This window comes from Trichomycterus rosablanca, chromosome 22, assembly GCF_030014385.1.
Source record: "Trichomycterus rosablanca isolate fTriRos1 chromosome 22, fTriRos1.hap1, whole genome shotgun sequence".
Lineage (NCBI taxonomy): Eukaryota > Metazoa > Chordata > Actinopteri > Siluriformes > Trichomycteridae > Trichomycterus > Trichomycterus rosablanca.
In genome coordinates, this window is record NC_086009.1 from 497,695 (window position 1) to 520,712 (window position 23,018).

General features: G+C 39.0%; 2 protein-coding genes across 6 annotated transcripts; both read right to left on the reverse strand.

Annotated features, from left to right (window-relative positions):
- Positions 1 to 789: 789 nt before the first annotated feature.
- Positions 790 to 21,524, reverse strand: LOC134336094 (E3 ubiquitin/ISG15 ligase TRIM25-like). Of its 5 annotated transcripts, none has more exons than XM_063018777.1 (7): positions 20,913 to 21,524; positions 16,603 to 16,698; positions 15,729 to 15,962; positions 15,220 to 15,390; positions 9,743 to 9,767; positions 2,374 to 2,436; positions 790 to 2,276 (listed from the first exon to the last, which is right to left on the reverse strand). In XM_063018777.1, the coding sequence occupies exons 1-7, from the start codon at positions 21,510 to 21,512 to the stop codon at positions 1,747 to 1,749; spliced, it is 1,719 nt and encodes a 572-aa protein (XP_062874847.1). In that variant the 5' UTR covers positions 21,513 to 21,524; the 3' UTR covers positions 790 to 1,746. The 5 variants fall into 5 exon arrangements, with proteins under 5 accessions (XP_062874847.1, XP_062874845.1, XP_062874843.1 ...); XM_063018775.1 differs by lacking the exon at positions 9,743 to 9,767 and adding an exon at positions 12,554 to 12,584 and having other exon boundaries at positions 2,374 to 2,428; positions 15,260 to 15,390; positions 20,913 to 21,512; XM_063018773.1 differs by lacking the exons at positions 790 to 2,276; positions 2,374 to 2,436; positions 9,743 to 9,767 and adding exons at positions 12,024 to 12,605; positions 13,239 to 13,277; positions 13,873 to 13,893 and having other exon boundaries at positions 15,231 to 15,390; positions 20,913 to 21,512.
- On the reverse strand, positions 2,721 to 8,698 carry zgc:86896 (uncharacterized protein LOC415190 homolog). The gene is made up of 10 exons (XM_063018779.1): positions 8,614 to 8,698; positions 7,803 to 7,883; positions 6,739 to 6,843; positions 6,325 to 6,547; positions 5,618 to 5,725; positions 5,041 to 5,247; positions 4,697 to 4,772; positions 3,952 to 4,145; positions 3,744 to 3,834; positions 2,721 to 3,502 (listed from the first exon to the last, which is right to left on the reverse strand). Exons 2-10 carry the CDS (start codon positions 7,864 to 7,866, stop codon positions 3,497 to 3,499), a joined length of 1,074 nt encoding a protein of 357 aa, XP_062874849.1. The 5' UTR covers positions 7,867 to 7,883; positions 8,614 to 8,698; the 3' UTR covers positions 2,721 to 3,496.
- Positions 21,525 to 23,018: the final 1,494 nt, after the last annotated feature.

Below are 23,018 nucleotides of genomic sequence, written 5' to 3' on the forward strand. Positions count from 1 at the left end.
AAAGCTCTGATTGATTGGTTGCAGCGCAGCAGACGATTGTTTGTGGTGTTTTTCGACTCGATCGAAGCAAATGCAAGAGGTCAAAATTACTTCATCCTGGTCAGGGTCGCTGTAGGCTCGCCACTATTAATCAGTTCTGTCGAAGAAAGTTGTGTCTTTGCGAAATTAAAACGTTTGATTTTAATTTATTTTTAATAGATTCAAGAGTTTTATTGTCATGTCATTTTTCCTACATCTGCACTGTGGCTCACTTTATAATTCATTTTATAATTTACTTTACTTTATAATTTATATTTTACAGCTGTTGTACCTTATAATATATACCAACCAGCCTTGTAGTGTTAATCGAAATAACATTTCCATCTGCATCCTCAGGTCCTGTTTGGTGTTGTGTGTTGTCTGAGTTGTCTGATTGTACCTGTACAGATACTTGTATGTATAATGTGAATCTCTGTAGTGTGTACTATTACTTTTGACTTTTGATTTATGTAACTCGCTACTGAGGCCTTAATTTCCTTCGGCATTAATAAAGTATCTATCTATCCATCCATCCATCCATCCATCCATCCATCCATCCATCCATCCATTTCAATGTACAATGAAATTCTTACTTTGTTCGTCCTTCAAACGTCAATTATAAGTATATATTATACATAAAACAAAATTCAACTAACAGAATAGAAACTTAGTATAAAGACTTTTTAATATGAAAACTATAAACTTTTTATATACAAAAGAATAAAAAATAGAAATAAACTAAGGCAGTAAAAGGCACATAGCACAGTCATATAAGGTGCAACAAAAATGTGATCTTTATTTATTGATTATTGATTTCAAAGTGTGTCATGTTCCTGATAATCGGCTGTTTTATGTGTAGGACATTTAAATGAAGCAAAATATAACTTATTAAAGAGAAATATTTCTAGTATTTTTCAGAAAAATGCATGAAATTTCACATTCATCAGCTCAGTGACCACACACTCATCAGTTAATGTACATAAAAGCAGCTATAATAACATGGAGACGCTGTCATTGCTAACAGCTCATGTTACCTCTAATGTGCTAAAATATGTTGATGTGTGTTAAAATATTTCAATATACACTTAATATTCACAGCTTTTATAACATCATTAGCAAAAAGCATTTCCCAAATAACCTGGAGAATGTCATTCCAGTCTAAGAAATTCCTTCGTATAATAAGAATACGTTGCTGGACGATTAGAAAGGTTTTGCTGTGTGTTTGCTATTAAAATGGCATTTCATATGGCTGCTACAATATCCTTGATCACTGCTATGGTGTTGCTAAACAGAAAACTCTTTTTTATTCAACATTTATTGAAATATTTACAACATTTATTTCATTTAAGAACAAACCATCCAAACAGACGGAGGAAAGAAATCTGGTAGAAGTGATTAAGTGATTTAGTAGATCCAATTACCCAGACCTCCACTCCTGACTGTGGAGGGTTGTGACGAACTCATTCCCCCACCGACAAATGTGCAGTACCGATCGCTTCTTTTCATCTGCACCAGGTGGGTTCATACAGAGATCCATATCCAGAAGTCGTAACTGCAGCAGTAATGCCCCCTAAAGATACACAGCCAATCGAGTGTCTGTGTAAGCTGACATTTAAACTCAAGAGCCCAAGAACTCAGCACTGGTGGGCCAGAGTATTCTACTGCTGCGCCATTAGACCGCTTAGTGGTGATCTTTTTTTAAATCTGATTAAACATCTTACTAATATTTTATTGTGGATCACAGAACCTCACATATGATCCAGAATAAACCCCAAACCGAATCCCGGCATAGAGGGGCTGAGTGAAGGTGGTCTGGACTCTATTGAGGAGCCTCATTGTATCAGAGATGCTGTAGAAGGACAGAGTTCCTGCACTGTGATCCACATACACTCCTATTCTGGAGGCTGATGGACCTTCAAGTTCAGTCTTAATGTTGTTGTGATAGAAACAAAGAGAAGAAGAAGAACACTCCAGACTCCAGGACTGACTGTTGCGTCCAAACACACATGCATAACCTTCTCCTTTTCTTCTGATCTCTTTATATGAGACTGAAATTTCCACACCACCGCTCCACTCCACCTCCCAGTAACAGCGTCCACTCACTTCCTCCTTACACAGCACCTGAAACCTGGAGCCGAATCTCTCAGGATGTTCAGAGTATCCCTGATCGGTATCAATAAATGTCACCATTTTGTTCTCCTCAGACAGGACGAGGTGACGATGTGCTGTATCGGGATCCAGACTGAGATCACAGAAATCTAAAAGAATGAAGAAAGTGAAGATGTTTGGTGTTAATCACAGGATTGATGTTCAGAGATTGTGTGTGTGTGTTTGTGTGTGTGTGTTTACACCTACATTGCAGAAGATCTTCTCTGCTCTTTGGTTCTGAGCTGAACTGGTCCACTGAAAGCTGATCTACTTCTGCCATTTTCCTGTTCTCACACACTGAGAGAGAGGAACTCTGAGTTCCGTTTTTCTCTAAAATGAGCTTCCTGTTCCAGTGTGTTATAGTGACACAGAGAGAGTGGGTGTGGATTTAATGAGCGAGAGAGAGAGAGAGAGAGAGAGAGAGCTAAATCTTTCAGGTTCAGGAAAGTGTGGTGATCTATGAAGACCTAAATGTAGGAACTATTTTACTTACTTCAGTACAGAGCAGAATAAGAACTGAATGAAACCAGAGCAGAAAGAATAAATCACACTTTAACCTTTTTATTTTTTAGGAAATTTAGTACAAATTGTTAAGCCAATAATTATAAAGACAGCACAAGAAAACTTATTACCAGCTTTACAGACTCAAATTCCGACTCGTGGTAAGTTTAATATTATAATATTTAAGTATTTATCTGGTTAATTATAGAAACTACAATTATTTAATAACAACAACAATATATTCCTCTGGAAAAAAAACCATAAAAAATTATTATCCCTAATACTGTGATAATCACACTTTACCGCCGGTGGTCTTTGTGACAGTTAAAAATAAAAAAAAGTTTTATAAAAAAATACTATAGATGTTAAAAAGATGTTGAAGTACAGTATGCACTGCCAATTCACAACAAGAGCACCAAATTCTATCCAGGGTAAAATCTGTTTTTTAAAAATTACAACAGAACAAGAAAGAAGTAATAATCAGATACATTCATGACAAAAAAGAATTACTGAAACTTTTTGAGTAGATTTTTCTCCTACATCTCTTAATTTAGTCATTTCCGCCAGAACCAAAAACCAAGTACTGTTACACTGCCAGTTTTGCATGTTGGATGCCCAGGTTGGTGACACAGCTGAGATTTGAACCCAGAACCCAGCGTTTAGAGCTCTGCGCCATCCGAGTGCCATTATGTGTAATTATCTGATGTGGTGTGTAATTATCTGTGTAATGATCTGATCTGTAATTATCGGATGTGATGTGTAATAATTAATTAAATATTTTGGTGGGAGCAGGTATTGGCACATCATGTCTGTCATGAAGCTTGAAGTTTCATGGCTGTGAAAAAAAACAGAAATGAAAAATATAATATAATATAATTAATATAATATAATATAATATAATATAATATAATATAATATAATATAATATAATATAATATCTGATAAAGCAGCAGAAGGTGAATGTAAACAAACAAGCAGCTCCAGTGGTTATAGTGTTGGTGTGGATTATAGGCGGTCTCACTGTGTATGATGTTTCCTTTATAAAATAATGAAGAATGCTGGTGATGTGCTGATACCTTCAGTTCCCAGAGCACCATGGAACCATCCAGTCCGACACTACTGAACTTCTCCACTTTACACTTCTCACCCTCCACCACACACAGCTGCCTGCAGGTCAGGAAACACACAGAAGCTCTGAACAGAGTGCCTCTCCCACCAATCACGACTGTTTACTGTGTTCAGTGCTGATAATGAAGTGTGAGGTGTTGAGGGTGCGGTGTTTACGTGATGCTGTTCTGGTGCAGGGTGTTCAGTTCGTTGTCGTCCTCGTCGGTCGTGGCTTTCTTGTCCAGGTTGCGGAAGTGCTGCATGGCCGACATGCTGTTCTTGGAGGACTGCTTGGTCATGCCCAGCTTCTTCACAAACTCCAGCTGGCCAGGACCCTTGTAGAGGAACATGTAGGGACAGCAGTCGTGGCCCTGAGGTTAACAAAATCAAAATCAGTACGAGCAATCGGAGGCGAGTGTAAAAATCAAGCCTTTATATTATTGTCAATCCCGGTCTGTCTGTCTGACTGTGACTGTCTGTGTCTGTATGTCTGGGTGTATCTGTATGTGTCTGTGTGTGTGTGTTTGTCTGTGACTGTGACTGTGTCTGTATGTCTGTGAGTATCTGTATGTGTGTGAGTCTGTTTGTGTGTGTGTGTGTGTGTGTGTGTGTTGGTCTGTGATTGTCTGCCTGTGTTTTTCTGTGTCTGTCTGGCTTGTCTGGCTGCAACTGTGTCTGTCTCTCTGCATCTAGCTGTCTGTCTCTGTGTCTGTCTGTATCTGTCTGTGTCTGTGTGTCTGTCTGGCTGTGACTGCCTGCCTGTGTCTGGTTGTGATTGGTTGCGTTTGGCTGTCTGGGTAAGGGTGTCTGTGTCTGTGCCTGTCTGTGTTTGTGTCTGTCACCAGTTCAAATGTATAAGTATCTGGTTTAGTTTCTGATGAAAGGACAGATTATAAATCTGATTAAAGCGAACATGTCTCACCGCGGCTACGATCTCGGTCTCGCTGATGTACAGCAAACTCAGCAGCGGCAGATAATCTGTACTCAACTGTGTAACCCTGAAACACCAACATTACACCGTCAAATCACCACCAATCAGCTGGCAAAGAGTGTAGTAATATCAAAAGTGTTCTGATCTACTTCACCTACTGCGGACCACCAACGGTCCGGTAAGAACTTTATTTACTTTATTGTTTAAATAAATGTGTGTTTATTTTACAATAGATTCTAAAATATAAAGAACAATAATCAATCGGCTAATATTTCACTCTCTGTAGATGTTCATGTGAATATAGAACTGGGTGACGGGCACACGCTGGCATTTACTCTTTGTTGCAGGTGGCGTCGGTGATGCTGATGGAGCTGTTATGGCTGACCCAGGCTAACGTGTCACCAGACGGAGAAAAGGCCATGCTGTGCACCCAGCCACCGCACTCCTTATTTTCCAGCAACATTTCACCGAACGGCATCTTGGATCCCCACGGCGTCGGACCCGGCTTATCCTCGATCTCCTTAATATACGTCGAGAAAACCCTGCAGCATTCAGAGAAAACACACAAAGAAAACACACTCACTGTTATTGATGTGATGTGATCAGGGGCAAGGATCAACTTATATTGTTCTGCTCTTAGTAGTGTGGCATACTACCAACCATGCCACACAAGGATCAGTATCGCGTACTGAGAGCCACGCACTGCTCTCCATTATTCATCAACTCCACCAGCCAGCAGAGGCCGCAATTACAGCAATGCTGTATCTCTTCGACCCTCCTACTGAATGAACATGGCCAATCATACATGTGTAGACACCAGTTCATAGTTTAGGTGAATAAATATCTGTACGAATTAAAGAATGAACAAAATAATAAAAAAACATCCACGTGTCCGTCTGTCTCTGTGAGTACCTGCAGTGAAGGTCAGCTGATCCAGCAGCCAGCAGGACGTTGTTGGGATGCCAGTCCAGACTGAGGACGGTGGAGCAGATTCCTTTCTTTATGTGCTTACTGAGCCACCTGAGGAGGAACCGAGGTTCTGTTCAGTTCCATGATCCAAATATTATTACACAACTAATTTTTTACTTCAACCAGGGGGTCCAAATTTTATTATAAGATTCTAAGATTCTTAACATTCATCTTTATTAGTTTTTCTATTTTGCTGTAATCTGTAAAGTGGAAGAAGATTCCCCCAAATTGCTGCTACTTCTTGACTACTGAAGTAGTTCTGCAATAGTTCTGTACTTAAGATGTGCTGTCTGAGAACCTCTGAATCATGAAGGGTTTATGTTTTTGTTACTCCAAATCTTAAAGATAACAAAACTATCCATCATAGCTACCCTGACGACTCTCAGATCTACTGAGACCCTACAGACTCGCTACTACAACCTGGAGAGCTGAAAAACAAGTGGACATGTCTAAATTTCCTTTGGGAGGAAATAAAAACACAGATCATCAAAACTGAAACTAAGTAATTGCTAAGAGAGACACACTAAGGCACATCTCAGCCCTAAGACAAGACAGAATTTCCCACAGAAGGGGGCGCTAACAGGCCTATTCTGTATACATGAACTAAACCACAGTTCAGTGTAAACGTTCAGCGTGTATTAAACTCTCACCAGTCGTTCTCTTTCTCAAAGTAACACACCGAGACGAGCTTAGCTCCACTTCCCAGAGCAAACTTGTTCTCCAGAGGTGACCACTTCACACAGGTAGCGGCTCTGTTGATACGAACGAGGACCAGCGTGGGTTTCCAAGCACCGTCCTTCAGAGTCCAGACATAGGCGTTACGGTCTGAGGCACATGTCACAATCCGGTTGGACTCCGGGGCCCAGTCGATTCCTGAAATATGAACATGCTGAAACGTGTGTGTGTGTGTGTGTGTGTGTGTGTGTGTGTATGTGTGTGTGTGTATGTGTGTGTGTGTGTATGTGTGTGTGTGTGTGTATTACAACATTATGTGGGTTTTAGTGTTCAGTCGTGTGTAATCACGAGTTCATGACTAACACAGCAGCAACTCCCTGTTTCTTCACCTGTGATGCGCCCACTGTGCTCCTTCAGCTCGTGGATTTTGGTCCAGTTCTTCTCCTCCTTCTGGTAAATGTGCACCACGTTACTGTTGGGGCTGATGGCGATCTCTGAGAAGCACAAACCGGCATGAGAGGGAGGATGATGTGAACAAGGATGATGAGGATGAAGCTCTCAGGTTTCATCCACTTAAGCACCTACAGCCTCGGGGAAGCTGCATTTAGGAGATCTGATGAAACCAAAACGCTGAAGGTTCATGAAACTTTGCATAAAAATGAATCAATGGACTAGTATAAATACATTTCTGGAGATAGAAGCTCATGTTCCTGCTTTTCCTTTGTCTGTGTGATCAACGACAAACATCAGAGCTAAAAGCAGGAGCTTTGTTTTTACACGCTGACACCCAGAGACCACTGTTCCATGTACTTTCTGCTTACAGACAACTGTTTGTACTGATGATCTCCTGGATTTCTGAGGTCAGTGCTTTTTCACGTATTGCTTATGGCTCAGTCTAATAACCACATGCAAACTAACCCATTTAAATGGGCATTTACCCGATATGGTCAAAAGTATTCGGACACCTGCGCGACCTCTGTGTGATCTTTTTATCTAGAACAGCTACTCTTTTTAGAAAGCTTCTCACAGGACTTTGAGGAATGTCTGTGAATGGGAATTTGTTCCTGCTCAGCCAAGAGATGACAGCATTTATATGGATGGGCACTGATGCCTCTATTGATGTACCAATTGATTCCAGAGCTGTTGTGTGGGGCAGAAGTCAGGGTTCTGTGCAGGACACACTTTTCCTCATGTCTTTATAGAGCTGGCTTGGTTCACAGGGGCCTTCCCTAAACTGTTGCTGCAAAGTTGGAAGCATATCTGTTCCTATATAACTGACTGTTACACCTGTTAAGAACTGTTGAGGTTACAAAAGCATGAAGAGGTGTCTAAATAATTTTAGTTAATAGCCCAATAGTGTATATGGGCTCAGAGAAGTCACTTTTGACTACGAGTGTAAATTCGGAGGAATGAAACTCAGTTTGAGGAACTGAATTTAGGGATTCAGACTTACGGGTTCGATCTTTGTTCCAGGCCTGACAGGACAGAGGCTCCAAGCCGAAGCTGTACAGGGACATGTTGGAACAGAGAAGCTCTGGAATGCAGAACAGAAACTCACTCAGTATGAGATTTAAAAATTCCAACTAAGCGGAGAACCGAGAGAGATGAAAATAAAGAGCTGTGTTAGATCTTCTAATCAGAAACGATAATGAAGTAAACACTCAGTCCTGTCTCTGTATGGAAAACACTCATTCACAGGAACATTTACAGGAACTTCTTACATTCTATACATTCTATACGTTCCTCCAATGGTAGGAACACGAACACAGACGTTCTTCATCATGTCAGAATGCCGTGTAAGCAATACTGTAAAGCAAAACATTATCGTGTCAATAAATTCCTCTGAACGTTGTTTTAACGTTAGCCTGGGTTGTGAGAACATTCTATCTGGGGCACTATCATCTGTTCCTGTGCAAAAGTTTGTGCACCCCTGGTCAAATTCCATGTTCTAACAGGAACAAACTCCTTCACATTTAAATAGAACATTTACTGAATGTAACATTTATTATTTAATGCTTAGTTTTACCACTGATATGTTAAATTCAGTAAATAATCAGTCATTGCCTATAAGAGTGGAATAATTTTGTTCCCTGTAGAGGACGAGTTCACACACACTCACTAAGACAAATTAATAAACAATGTAAGCAGGGGTGCACAAACTTTTTCACACCGCTGTATTTATGAACTATAAACAGTAACAACCTTCTGATATTTTTATCAGCTCACCTTTATCCAAACTGCTTATATATGAATAAATATTTTACCTTTCACTCTAAATCCGCTTCACTCAACCCTTGGAGATCTGGAGATCTGTGGATCTGGAGAGATGTTGAGATCTGGAGATCTGTGGATGTGGAGGGTGTGTTGAGGACTCAACTCAATTGCAGCTGAGCAGCGCTGTGCTGGAGAAAATCAGATCAAGGTGGAGGAGGAGGTGGAATGGGAAGAGGAAGTGTATCAGGAGGAGAAGGAAGACGAGGGTGTGGCTGTATTACTGACTGGAACACAGAACCTGGTTTTCTGAGTTCATGGTTGGTTTTGGAGTTTGTCTAGATCACACAGCACTGGAAACACTGAATGAACAAAAGTATTGGGACACCCTTTCTTACTCATGTAATAAATCAATGATATAAAGGAAATGACATGCGTCTGACTTTACAGCAACATTCCAGCATGAACGAGCTCAATAAAGACATGAAGAAAAGCTCAGTATAAAGAAACTCCAGTGTCCTGCACGTCTGCTCCTTACAGAAAAGCTCTGGAATAAACCGTAACATCAGCATCAGCACCCAGCCATACAAACGCTGTCATCTTTTGACCAAACGAGCACAAATTCCTACACACAGACACACTTCAAAGTCTTGTGAATAGCTTCTTTTAGATCTTTTAGCTGAAAGGTCACACAGAGGGTTTGTTTTTGAATGAGCCATCCAACAAGCCAATAATCAGGTGTCTAAATACTTTTGGCTGTATAGTGGATCTGATCATAAGCAGTGGATGACCAACGATACAGTCAAAAGTTTACATTCACTCATAAGAAACATGTACTACATATCATAACAGTCAGGATTTCTGTAACTGTTCTTTTATCTTTATTAGTTTATTGTTACTGAATCTCTAATGAGTCAAAAAAATACGGACAGCAACTTCATTTAGTAATGTAGAAACGTGTATAATGTATTTTTACTTTGTAGAATGGCTTCCTAATTCTGTTTTAGTAATGATGATCAAGAACTGGTGACTTTTCTGTGCCCATACAAACATATAGTACATATCTATAAACAGAGGAAGCTTTACTGTACCTATTAAATAGTAGATGGAACTCTTTGCCAAGGTAAAAACCCCTAAACTGTCACCTCATGCAGAGAGGAAATTATTCCAGACAATCAGAACCACAAAACAATGATCGAACTAGAATCTGCTGAAACACCGGCATCACTGTCCACAGTCAAGCGAGCTTTACTCTGCAGTGTGATTAGAGGCTGCGGGGCAATAAAGAAGCTCCTCAATAAAATCTGCATCATAGAGGTGGTGATCAGCTGAATCAAAACTCAAAAAAGAGAAAAACAAAAATTACTGTGAAGCACGATAGTGGTAGCATTACACTTAATGGCTGCCAGTGAAACTAGTGCAATAGAGATTGTGGACAGTAGAATAAAATACAATTACTTTAAAATTCTTCACAATTCTCTCCAAAGGAAGCTAATTTATGAAGTTTTTGGCTGCTAATCGTCACTTCTCATTTTTAATGAGCTGAACAAAATTTACTCAAAAAGGTAAAAGGATTATAAGTTATAAATCACCAAGGAAATCAAAGAAAATATATTTTAAAAACTGATTAATCACAAACATGATTGTGCAGAAAATCAAAATTCAAATGAAGTTTATTATAAAATAGATTTAAACTTTTACATTTAATTCTTTTAAGAACAAAACATTCCAAAAGACAAAGAAAAGAAATCTGGTGATAAAATCATGTGATTATATGAGATTATTGATTGGATTAGATTAGATTAATATCAGAATAAAAATATATCAGAAACATTTGCGATGATCTGATTACCTGAACCCCTACATGAAGTTACAATAAAAACAAAACAGAACAAAAAAGACAAATAAATGGTGAAACATATTTTGATCATAATTTAACTAGAAAATGTGCCTGTAAGAGGATTAGTCTGCGGTATCCTTATCTTTTTTTTTTTATATATATATGAGACACACATTAGCCTTGATTTAGGGAGTTTACGATTTCTAGAAGAGTCCTAGAACATTCTAAGAATCAATGGTGCTAATTTGAGTGAGAAAGCCTTATAAAATTCACAATCAAACCCATCCAGGCCCGCAGCTTTGAATTAATCTTATATGCACAGACTAGGCATAACATTATGACCACCTTCCTAATATTGTGTTGGTCCCCCTTTTACTGTCAAAACAGCCCTGCAACTGTGCTGCTCTGTGTATTCTATCAGAACCAGCATGAACTTCTTCAGCAGTTTGAGCTACAGTAGCTCGTCTGTTGGATCGGACCACACTGGCCAGCCTTCGCTCCCTACGTGTCGCTTTTGATAGGTACTGACCATTTACATTTTCGGCATTTAGGAGACGCTTTTATCCAAAGCGACTTACATTACAGTTACAGTATACAGTCTGAGCAATTGAGGGTTAAAGGCCTTGCTCAAGGCCCAACAGCAGCAACCTGGCAGTGGTGGGGCTTGAACCAGCAACCTTCTGTTTACTAGTCCAGTGCCTTAACCACTAGGCTACAGCTTGCCCTACAGCTGACCACTGCAGACTGGGAACAACCCACAAGAGTATGGCACCCAAAGAGACGGCCACGGTGTTTTGGTGTCTTGTGTTTGTTTGGTTTACTTGTTAAACTCGCATATGGAAACACAGTTCATATTACTTTCTTATGCTGTTCTGTTTTATGTCGCTGCTGTGTTGTTTCATTCTATGTTTATATATAGTATACCTTTCTATTATTTAATTATATGTTTATATGTTGACACCTGTACTAAGAGAAATTCCTTGTAGATTTGGTACTTGGCGAAATAAAGATTCTGATTCTGAGCTGCAGTTTTGGAGATGCTACTCTTCCCGTTGCCCTGTAACTGCCATGCTTTCCTTATAAAGCACAATGACAGTCTCTAAACTGCTGAGCAGTACCTTTGCAAAGTATCTTACAAAGAAAGAGAAAACTCGATTACTTTGCTGGCATCGCTGTAGACACGAGGGCACTCAAAACAATTGCCAATCTTTACTTATACCTATTATTGATTATGTGGTGATATAATAATTAGCGAGATGGCTAAAAACATTATTTAAATAAAGAAAATTGTGGACATGAATGGAAGACGTCCATGTGTCCATATTTTTTTAATGCATTTTTCTCCCCACTTTTCCTACCAATTTAGCGCATCCAATTTGTCTTCCGCTGCTGACAGATCAGGGTCCTTACACAGCGTATGAAGACCCACCCACCCACATATAGTCCGGTCCCCACCCTGCAGATACAGTGGCCAATTAGTATCTGCTGCAGGCACTGCCAATTATGCCTGCTAGATGGCGCCCAGCCGACCGGTGGTAACACCGAGCCTCGAACCCTGGAGTTCCGAAACTCGGTGCTGGTGCGTCAGCTGAATATCCCACTGCACCAGGGCGCCCCATTTTTAAATCTGATTAAACATTTTATTAATATTTCATTTTCGATCAAAGAACCTTGCAGATGAATTATACTCCCAAAACCCGAACCCAAAACCAACTTGAAACCCAGCGTAGAGGGGCTGAGTGAAGGTGGTCTGGACTCGGTGGAGGAGCCTCATTGTATCAGAGATGCTGTAGAAGGACAGAGTTCCTGCACTGTGATCCACATACACTCCTATTCTGGAGGCTGATGAACCTTCAAGTTCAGTCTTAATGTTGTTGTGATAGAAACGAAAAGTAGAAGAAGACGACGAAGAGCAGCACAGACTCCAGGACTGATCGTTGTACCCAAACACACATTCATTACCCGGCCCTTTCCTGCTGATCTCTTTATACGAGACTGATATTTCCACATAACCGCTCCACTCCACCTCCCAGTAACAGCATCCACTCACTTCCTCCTTACACAGCACCTGAGTGTAAATATCAAATCTCTCCGAATGATCAGAGTATTGCTGATCTCTATCACTAAATGTCACCACTTTGTTCTTCTCAGACAGAATGAGGAGACGATTTGCTGTATTGGGATCCAGACTGAACTCGCAGAAATCTAAAAGAATGAAGAGAGTGAAGATGTTTGGTGTTAATCACAGGATGTTTAGAGGAAGATGCTTAGTGTGTTTATATTTTGTGTTTAGATCCTCCTAAAGCTTCTCTAGATGAACCATCAAGAGAAAAATCTACTCATTGTGATGAAGCAACAGAAGTGACATACACTGACACAAACGTGTGTGTGTGTGTGTTTATATATATATATATATATGTGTGTGTGTGTGTATAGATATATATATATGTATGTGTGTGTATATACAGTATATGTATGTGTGTGTGTATATATTTGTATGTATGTGTGTGTATATATATATACTGTATATACAGTATATGTGTGTGTGTGTATATATGTGTGTGTATATATATATATATATATATATATATATATATATATATACAGTATGTGTGTGTATATATATATATATATATATATATATGTATGTATATGTGTGTGTATATACTGTATATATGTATGTATGTGTGTGTATATATTTGAATGTATGTGTGTATATATATGTGTGTGTATATATACAGTATATATGTGTGTGTATATATGTATGTGTGTGTGTATATGTATGTATGTGTGTGTATATACATGTATGTGTATATGTGTGTGTGTGTGTACACCTACATTGCAGAAGATCTTCTCTTCTCTTTGGTTCTGCTACAGCTGTGGACACACAGAGACCAAATAAAGATGAAAAACCAGTTTCTGTAAGAGCAGCTTCATACTGGGAGAGTTTGGGACAAAGGCGGGGCTATAAGGGGCGGGGCTGTAAGGAGCGGCCTGTTTGAGGATGCTGTCCTTCACTGCACATTTTAGCTCTTTTTACAAATGCTCAATAGGATTTAAAGCAGGCCACTTCAGAATGGTCTAATGATTTCTTCTCCACCATTCTTAGGTATTTTTAATGGATGTGATTCAGGTCATTAACCTGCTGGAAGACCTGCAACTAGGGAACAGTCGAATTTTAAGAATGTTACATTACTGGTTCCAGGTTTATCTTTATTCCACAAGTTCCTCTGACATCTTACAATCTGCCTTATTTAAGAATTTAGAGAGTTCAAATAAATTGTGTACTAGTGTGTGTACTACAACCCCAAATCAGAAAAAGTTGGGACAGTACGGAAAATGCAAATAATAAAAACACCAAATTTCTTACATTTACTTTGACGTTTATTTGATGTAATCTGATCCAGTTCGTTGAGCCACTTGTACTGATTGCGGTTGATTTACAATCACATTTACATTTTCAGCATTTAGCAGATGCATTTATCTAAAGCGACTTATACTCTAAGCAACTGAGGGTTAAGGGCCTTGCCCAAGGGTCCAACAGTTGCAACCTGACAGTGGTGAGGTTAATTCTTCTGGCACCTCACACTTCTCTTATCAGTGACCAGTTGACACTTTTTTCTAAGTGGATTCTTGATCATGGGGGATAGGGACAAGGAGGAGGGAAAAGGGAGGTGGACTCACCTACCAATCAGATGAGTATATTAATGGGTCAAGGGTTTAAGGGAGATGTCAGGCAGCCACAGTGGCATCAAAACAAACTGTCAATAAATGACCATGGGAGAAGGGCTATGATACTCCTTAAGTGGTACAGTCCTAAAGTAGCCTAAGCATTTGCATTTTAATAATAATAATAATTGAACTATATTTTGTTGTTGTTTTGCTTACAAGAAATGCTGCATTACTAATCTATACCACTACTGATAATAATAATAATAATAATAATAATGATAATAATAATGATAATAATAATAATAATAATAATAATAATAATAGCATGTGCATAAAATCAGCCACATAATGAACACCAGTGTGTTTAACTGCTTGTTTATTGGTATATTTAACTTATTACTTAGATTCACGGACTGGAGTGAAGCCGGTTCAGCCAAATCATCTGAGTCCGTGGTGTTTCCAGTAAGTCTGCTCACTTGCCTTGTATAGCAGCAGCCAGTCAGAGGACTCATAGGGTCCGGGTTAATTGAGACCTCTGACTTGTGATTCCAGATTCAGTACAAAGATTCAAATCATTAACCTGGGTGATTCAGGAACCACCCAGCACTACCCCATACTATGGCAGACCCTGGCTTTTGGATTTGTTGGTAATAATAGTCTGGGTGGTCCTTTTCATCTTTGGTCCAGAGCTTTTGAACCAAACCATGATTACAATCACCTGTTGACATCACCTGTTTGGAATCCCATCATTATTTAGTTTTTTCACCTCATTACTAGCCCTAAATTGCCCCCCGCTCAGACTTTTTTTGGAATGTGTTGCAGGCCTGAAATGCAGGAATGGATGTTTATTAATAAATGAAATAAAGTTGAGCAGACAAAACATAAAATATCTCAGGTTCATCCTGTCTGACATCAAATAAAAGTCAAAGTAAATGTAAGGAGCACTGCATTTTTATTTTATTTGCATTTTCCATAATGTCCCAACCTTTTCTGATTTAGGGTTGTAGAATTTTTTTACCTTTTCGTTTCAGTTAAAGGTATGAGGAAAGTACTCGTATGAAGCTCTTCACCCTATTTATCTGCCCTCCACCAATATATTTTGTTCTTTTTGTTTGAAGAGAGTGTTGTAAAAATAATAAATAGTTACATTTTTCTCACCATTTGTTCCATTTTTGTAGTGTTTTCCCTCACAGAATTCCATGATTCGCTTCTTCAGATCTGAGAGAAATCTGTTCACTCCATCAAATGAGAGATGTTCATTGATGGTGATGCTGGATGAGTCCTCACATCCAGAAGAGACACAGAGAGACGGAAAATTCTACAGAGAGAAACAGTGCAACAGACATTCCCTAAACTATTTACTAAACACATATTATTTACATGAACACCTCCCTGTATTTTACACTCCAGATTAATAATAACCCACAATTACAAACACCAAACTAAATCATTTTATTTTAGTTAGTAAATCATTGACGTTTTTATTTGCTGGTTCAATTAGGTTTGTAGATTTTTATCCACTAATAAGTGGTTAGTTCATCATTACCTGGAAAATTAATTTTTTTATATTTGGGTTTAATGCCATGTTCAGCACATATTTGAGCCATTTATGGTATACTAGGTATTACATTTCAGTCTGTTAATAGATTTCATTACCTGGAGGAAGTGGATGTTATCATGTGATTGAGAAAGCTCCTCCAGCTCAGCTTCTCTCCTCATAAGTTCAGTTATTTCCTGCTCCAGTTGCTGAATAAGTTGTTGAGCTAGACTCAGTTCAGCCTCTTTGTGATCTCGGATAAGCTTCGTCATCTCCGAACGCTTCTTCTCCATGAAGCTGATCAGCTCAGTAAAGATCTTCTCATTGTTCTGCACTGCTGCATCAGCACGACCCTGTTAGGAGATAAACACACAAGATGGAGGAACATTAGAAGATCCATCAGCTTTTACTCTTTTATGCTGGTTTTACACTGGAGAGAGAATAACGTCATGGTTTAAACACTCAAAATTTACAACATACTTTTATTATAAAATAAAACATAAAGCTTAAATGAATTAAAATTATTTCAAATATACAGCAAACTGCAGAAGGTGGGTTTTATTTATTCTTCTTTTCAACTAAACATGTAATTTATCTATCAGGGTCCACAAACTTTTTTAACACTGTTATTGTTTTTTGTGAATTTGAGCAAACATACATTTGTACACACACAATAGTTTTTAAAACTAAAGGAGAACAATTGTTGCAGCAGTGTGGCAGCAGTTTATGTAATAATAATTATTTGGACATTTTCTTTTTGTTTGCTACTTCAGAAATGTAATTTATAAATGTTGGCTAATATAACTAGTGGTTTTATGCTAACTTTGCTCAACATATCACAATAAATAATAATAATAATCAGTTTAGATACAAAATCCTGTAAAAAGGGGAATTTGGAATTTCTCAGGAATAAGGAATGAGGAACCAAGAATGTGTGCCAAAATCATGACCCCATAAATGTCAGAGTTTAAACTGGCCGTGGTTCCTCCTCACCTTAATAATGTTGACGGTGTGTTGGAGATCCTGCAGCTTCTTCTGCTTCTCCTGGATTCTCTGCTGTGATTTCCTCTGCTCATCCTTTACTTCATTCTGTGCTCAGAGAAAATACATTCAAGTCTTTATGCATTATGGGTATAATGAACTGTACACCCTCCCATACAGTATCTCACAAAAGTGAGTACACCCCTCACATTTCTGCAAATATTTTATTATATCTTTTCATGGGACGACACTATAGAAATAAAACTTGGATATAACTTAGAGTAGTCAGTGTACAGCTTGTATAGCAGTGTAGATTTACTGTCTTCTGAAAATAACTCAACACATAGCCATTAATGTCTAAATAGCTGCAACATAAGTGAGTACATTCCACAGTGAACATGTCCAAATTGTGCCCAAATGTGTTGTTGTTCCTCCCTGGTGTCATGTGTCAAGGTCCCAGGTGTAAATGGGGAGCAGGGCTGTTAGATTTGGTGTTTTGGGTACAATTCTCTCATACTGACCACTGGATATTCAACATGGCACCTCATGGCAAAGAACTCTCTGAGGATGTGAGAAATAGAATTGTTGCTCTCCACAAAGATGGCCTAGGCTATAAGAAGATTGCCAACACCCTGAAACTAAGCTACAGCACGGTGGCCAAGGTCATACAGCGGTTTTCCAGGACAGGTTCCACTCGGAACAGGCTTCGCCAGGGTCGACTAAAGAAGTTGAGTCCACGTGTTCAGCGTCATATCCAGAGGTTGGCTTCAAAAAATAGACACATAAGTGCTGCCAGCATTGCTGCAGAGGTTGAAGAGGTGGGAGGTCAGCCTGTCAGTGCTCAGACCATACGCTGCACACTGCATCAACTCGGTCTGCATGGTCGTCATCCCAGAAGGAAGCTGACGCACAAAAAAGCCCGCAAACAGTTTGCTGAAGACAAGCAGTCCAAGAACATACAGTAGATTACTGGAATGTCCTGTGGTCTGACGAGACCAAGATAAACTTGTTTGGCTCAGATGGTGTCCAGTATGTGTGGCGGCACCCTGGTGAGGAGTACCAAGACAACTGTCTCTTGTCTACAGCCAAGCATGGTGGTGGTAGCATCATGGTCTGGGGCTGCATGAGTGTTGCCGGCACTGGGGAGCTGCGGTTCGTTGAGGGAAGCATGAAGTCATGAATGTACTGTGACATTCTGAAACAGAGCGTGATCCCCTCCCTTCAGAAACTGGGCCTCATGGCAGTTTTCCAACACGATAATGACCCCAAACACACCTCCAAGATGACAACTGCCTTGCTGAGGAAGCTGAAGGTAAAGGTGATGGACTACACCCAATTGTGCACCTGTGGAGCATCCTCAAATGGAAGGTGGAGGAGTTCAAGGTGTCTAACATCCACCAGCTCCGTGATGTCATCATGGAGGAGTGGAAGAGGATTCCAGTAGCAACCTGTGCAGCTCTGGTGAATTCCATGCCCAGGAGGGTTAAGGCAGTGCTAGATAATAATGGTGGTCACACAAAATATTGACACTTTGGGCACAATCTGGGCATGTTCACTGTGGGGTGTACTCACTTATGTTGCAGCTATTTAGACATTAATGGCTGTGTGTTGAGTTATTTTCAGAAGACAGTAAATCTACACTGCTATACAGGTTGTACACTGACTACTCTAAGTTATATCCAAGTTTCATTTCTATAGTGTTGTCCCATGAAAAGATATAATGAAATATTTGCAGAAATGTGAGGGGTGTACTTACTTTTATGAGATACTGTACATCATCTAATTTTAAGCCTAGTGACTATAAAAAATAATGGGCTAAAATTGGCTTAAAATTATTAAAAGTATAAGAAGCGCATCACAAAGTCCATGTACTTTTTCCCAAGTAAAACATTTCTCTCACTTCATCAGGGTACACCAGAGGTAAAAAAACAAAAAAAAAACACCAGTGGTGAGGTTACTGTTTTAAGCACTGTACATTAAACAGTGTGTGGATTGAGACACAGCCCTACAGATTATTGGCTAAAGCAGTTCTCTGTTCTGTGTGAAGCTTGATAAACTATGTAGAACATGTTATAAGTTCAATGATTACAGTAACTGTCCTGATACTTTATAGTCTTTGAATGATTTTAAAGTTTATTGATGTTATGATTGTTTGATCATTCATGTTTTCATGGTGCAGTGCTGATTACACTCTGTTTTATACAGTTTGTCTTTCCTGATCACCCAAGTACATCTCTGTTCTATTTCTGCAATACTAATTTTGGTTTCTGCACTATCTAAACCTTAATTCGGCTCCATGTTAAACACACTTTTACATTCAGTTGACAGCGCCCCCTACTGAAAAGAATTTCTTGATGCCTGTTAGGAATAAACTGGAGATGCAGAGCCCAAGTTGCCCAAGCTGTGGAATGTTATAAGAAGGCTGATGAATTGTTCACCAACTGGTCTGACCTGTTCACAAAAACACATTTGGATCATTCCTACAATTCCACAATGCCTTTTGTGTCCCCAGTACTGATCATTGAATTTATTAAGTAAATTTTAAACAATACAATTTCTAAACATCTTACTGAAATAATTTTAACACTTTCAAATACTGAACACTACGGAGCCCCTTAGGGGTCACTAAGGAAAAAAATATATGTGAAGACGAAATCCGTACCCTCGGTTTAGTAAACCGTACGCACGGATTAGTAAACCGTCCCCTTAGTTTAGTAAACCGTACGCACGGATTAGTAAACCGTACCCTCGGTTTAGTAAACCGTACCCTCAGTTTAGTAAACCGTACGCACGGATTAGTAAACCGTCCCCTTAGTTTAGTAAACCGTACGCACGGATTAGTAATCCGTACCCTCGGTTTAGTAATCCGTACCCTCAGTTTAGTAAACCGTACGCACGGATTGTCTGCGCTACAAGTTTTACTGTGCGCCCACACCCCGTTTTACGGTAATACAGTTGCGAAGCATTGAAGAGAATAAAGCATCTTTTTACAGCTGGGGTGATGGGATAGCAAACTTATTAAAAAGTCAAATCAAAATCTTATCAAATGCCACCCCACAATCATAAATAACACGAGTACTCATCTTGTGATTTGAGACTATTTTACCTTAGGAATTTAGAATAATAGGATTGCAAACCAACGTAAAGTGAAATGTACAGTATAAATGTCTGAGACTCATAAAGTCAGTAAGTAGAAGTAGAAGTATTCTTTAAGAGTCTGATGGGGTGATTTGATAATAATTTGATTTGCATTTCACTTTACGTTGGTTTGCAATCCTATTATTCTAAATTCCTAGGGTAAAATAGTCTCAAAATCACAAGATGAGTACTAGTGTTATTTATTGATTTATTTATTGTTTATTTTTTGTAATTGATTTGACTTTTTAATAAGTTTGCTATCCCATCACCCCAGATTACTACAGTAAAGATGTATGAAATGTATTCCATTAATAAAAGAGTTAATGCTCTTAAAGAAAAAAGTGGAGTACTTTGATAATAATTTGATTTGCTTATTTTAGACCTTTCAAATTGGTCTGTAACAATTCCACTTGTTTTAATGGAATTTTAAAATTATACATTTGCATAATTTTACCATGTTATGTGCTTTTGTTGCCTATATATATATATATATATAAATATATATATATATATATATATATATATATAGTTGCGAAGCATTGAAGAGGACAAAGCATCTTTTTGCAGCTTAATATACTATATATTAGATATAACAAACACACACACACACACACACACACATATATATATATATATATATATATATATATATGTGTGTGTGTTTATTATATCTAATATATAGTATATTAAGCTGCAAAAAGATGCTTTATCCTCTTCAATGCTTCGCAACTGTATTACCGTAAAACGGGTTTTAGGCGCACAGTAAAACTTGTAGCGCAGTTAGCGTGACCGCTGACGGACTTTAAACTAAGAGTACAGTTTACAAATCCGTGCGTACGGTTTACTAAACCGAGGGTACGGATTTTGTCTTCATATATATTTTTTTCCTTAGTGACCCCTAAGGGGCTCCGTAGAACACAGTTTTCTAACCCCCCAAAATAAAATGACTGAGTACATACTGTTTTTATCTGTTAGATAGCAGGATTTCCCATGATCCCCAGTGCTGTACATTATGATTTAAGTCCAAAAGGCACCAAATCTCAGGAATGACCCATTTATGTTTACAAGAACATATGAAAGTACAGTTGAGGTTCTATAACTGATTAAAGCAAGTAATGAAAATATGAATTAGAAACAGAACCAGTTTGAATCATTATGGAAAAGTTTAGACCTCCAGTTCTCACCTGTTTTTCTTTTCTTTCTGTTTTAATTGTGACGGTTTTGTGTCCTTCATGGTCCTCCATTGTACACAAATAACAGATGAAGCTTTGGTCAGTACGACAGTAGATCTTTAACACTTCATCATGCTGAGAGCAGATCTTCTCCTGTAGGTCTCCACAGGCTTCCACTAATGTGTGTTTTTTTAGACCTGGAACTTCATAGTGAGGCTTCAGATGAGTTTCACAGAAGGAGACCAGACACATCAGACACGACTTGACGGCTTTGTGTTTTTTCTCGGTGCAGAAATCACACTCCACATCTCCAGGTTTGGTGTGACATTGAGCAAAAGAAGCAGTTTGGAGTTCAGTCTTCTTTAGCTTCTCCACCACTTCAGCCAGCATGGTGTTTCTGCACAGATCAGGTCTTGGGCTGAAAGTCTTCCTACACTGGGGGCAGCTGAAAATCCCACCACCATCTTCCTGATCCCAGCAGCCATTAATACACACCTTACAGAAACTGTGTCCACAGGGAGTAGCTACTGGATCCTTCAGGAGATCCAGACAGACTGGACAGCTGAACTGGTCCATTGAAAACTGATCTACTGGAATAAAAGCTTCTGCCATTTTCCTGTTCTCACACACTGGGAGAGGAACTCTGAGTTTCGTTTCCTCTGAAATGAGTTCCCTGGTTCAGTATGTATTATAGTGCCACAGGAAGAGCGGGTGTGGCTTTACAACACATTAATGTACAATAAATACTGAGTTTGAAACACATAACTTTCACAACCACACTGTTCTGCAGACAGATATTATAGGTAAGATATGATTGGTAAATTTCACTGTAATTTATAATTGGTCTATCAAGAATTTCTGTAGCTTGGACCACAAATCACAACATTCTTTCCAGTAACAGCAAAGCGTGACAAAGGGGCTTCTTTAATTCAACATCTCACGCTGAATAAGCAAGCATGAAGGATTTAGTTAAATGTTGATTGTCAAATTATGAGTCTATTAAGTTAGAACTACTTACTTTTAAAATATTAGTTTTAGAATATTTTAGGTCCTCTCTTAGAGCCTAGAGGGCAGTGATGGTTTCCCATCTGGTATTAGGGCTTGTAACTTCCATTGTGTTCATTTGTATTCCTGAGTAAGGTAGGCTTCTGGTTGAATTATATTCTTTGCTATAACTTGTTTTAGAATCTATCTTTGTAACTTTGACTATTAACTTGCTTAACTGTGCTAGAATTTAATTATTTGTAAGAAACTAAAGCTAGTCTGTTGCTGCATTAATCTGTGTTTTGCTGATTGGTTGGTGTTTTCAGGTGTCTATTGTTAGAGGCCTAGGTGTGAATTGAGGGGCAGGGCTAAGCTTAGTATAAAATTAAATCTCTGCTACAGACGTATTACTAGGTTTTAATGTCTGTCTGGATTGTTTAATCTGTCTAACTTTTACTACTAATCTAAACTAAACTAACTTTGGGTAAGTACTATCAGTCTCTGACATTGTTTCATTTACCAAACTTTTCTCAGCATGTTCTACTCAATCATTCCTGTGCTCATATCTCACAGACCCTGCAGACATCACAAGTCACATTACAGGAACAGCAACGCCAGCAACCTCATCTACCCCCAACTGTTGCAACAGTCTCAAACAGTTGTGGTAGGTGGGGTCTGGAACTGTCAATCAGCCGTCCAAAAAGCTGACTTAATCTCAGCTTTTGCACTTTCTCACAGCCTTGACTTCCTGGCACTGACTGAGACGTGTCACCGTCGGATCACCACCGAGAATTCAGCAACACCAGCAGCCTTATCCTCTGCCTACACTTTCTCTCATACACCGAGAGGGTCTGGTAGGGGTGGTGGTACAGGTCTGCTCTTGACCAGAAAATGGCAATTCACTACTGTGAATGTTTCTTACCTTAACATTTCATCCTTTGAATTTCATGCTATTACTGTTATTTTTCCAATTACACTTCATATCATTGTCATCTACAGACCACCAGGCTCATTGGGAGACTTCATAGAAGAGCTGGATGTTCTTCTAAGTTTTTTCCCTTCAGATGGAACTCCTCTGACTCTTCTTGGTGACTTTAATCTCCCTACACTTCAGTCCTCCTGTCTTCTTCTTCT

Bases quoted from the DNA above. Each gene is read 5' to 3' on its own strand.
- zgc:86896 (XM_063018779.1), bottom strand. From the start codon at position 7,866: ATGTCCCTGTACAGCTTCGGCTTGGAGCCTCTGTCCTGTCAGGCCTGG. The intron at 6,548-6,738 runs GTGAAGAAACAG...TTCATATTTCAG, and splicing joins GCACAGTGGGCGCATCACAG to GAATCGACTGGGCCCCGGAG. The intron at 4,773-5,040 runs GTAAATGCCAGC...TTGGTGTTTCAG, and splicing joins GACGCCACCTGCAACAAAGA to GGTTACACAGTTGAGTACAG.
- LOC134336094 (XM_063018777.1), bottom strand. From the start codon at position 21,512: ATGGCAGAAGCTTTTATTCCAGTAGATCAGTTTTCAATGGACCAGTTC. The intron at 15,391-15,728 runs GTAATGAAATCT...TTCTCTCTGTAG, and splicing joins ATAACATCCACTTCCTCCAG to AATTTTCCGTCTCTCTGTGT. The intron at 2,277-2,373 runs GTAGGTGTAAAC...TCATTCTTTTAG, and splicing joins CAGAGAAGATCTTCTGCAAT to ATTTCTGTGATCTCAGTCTG.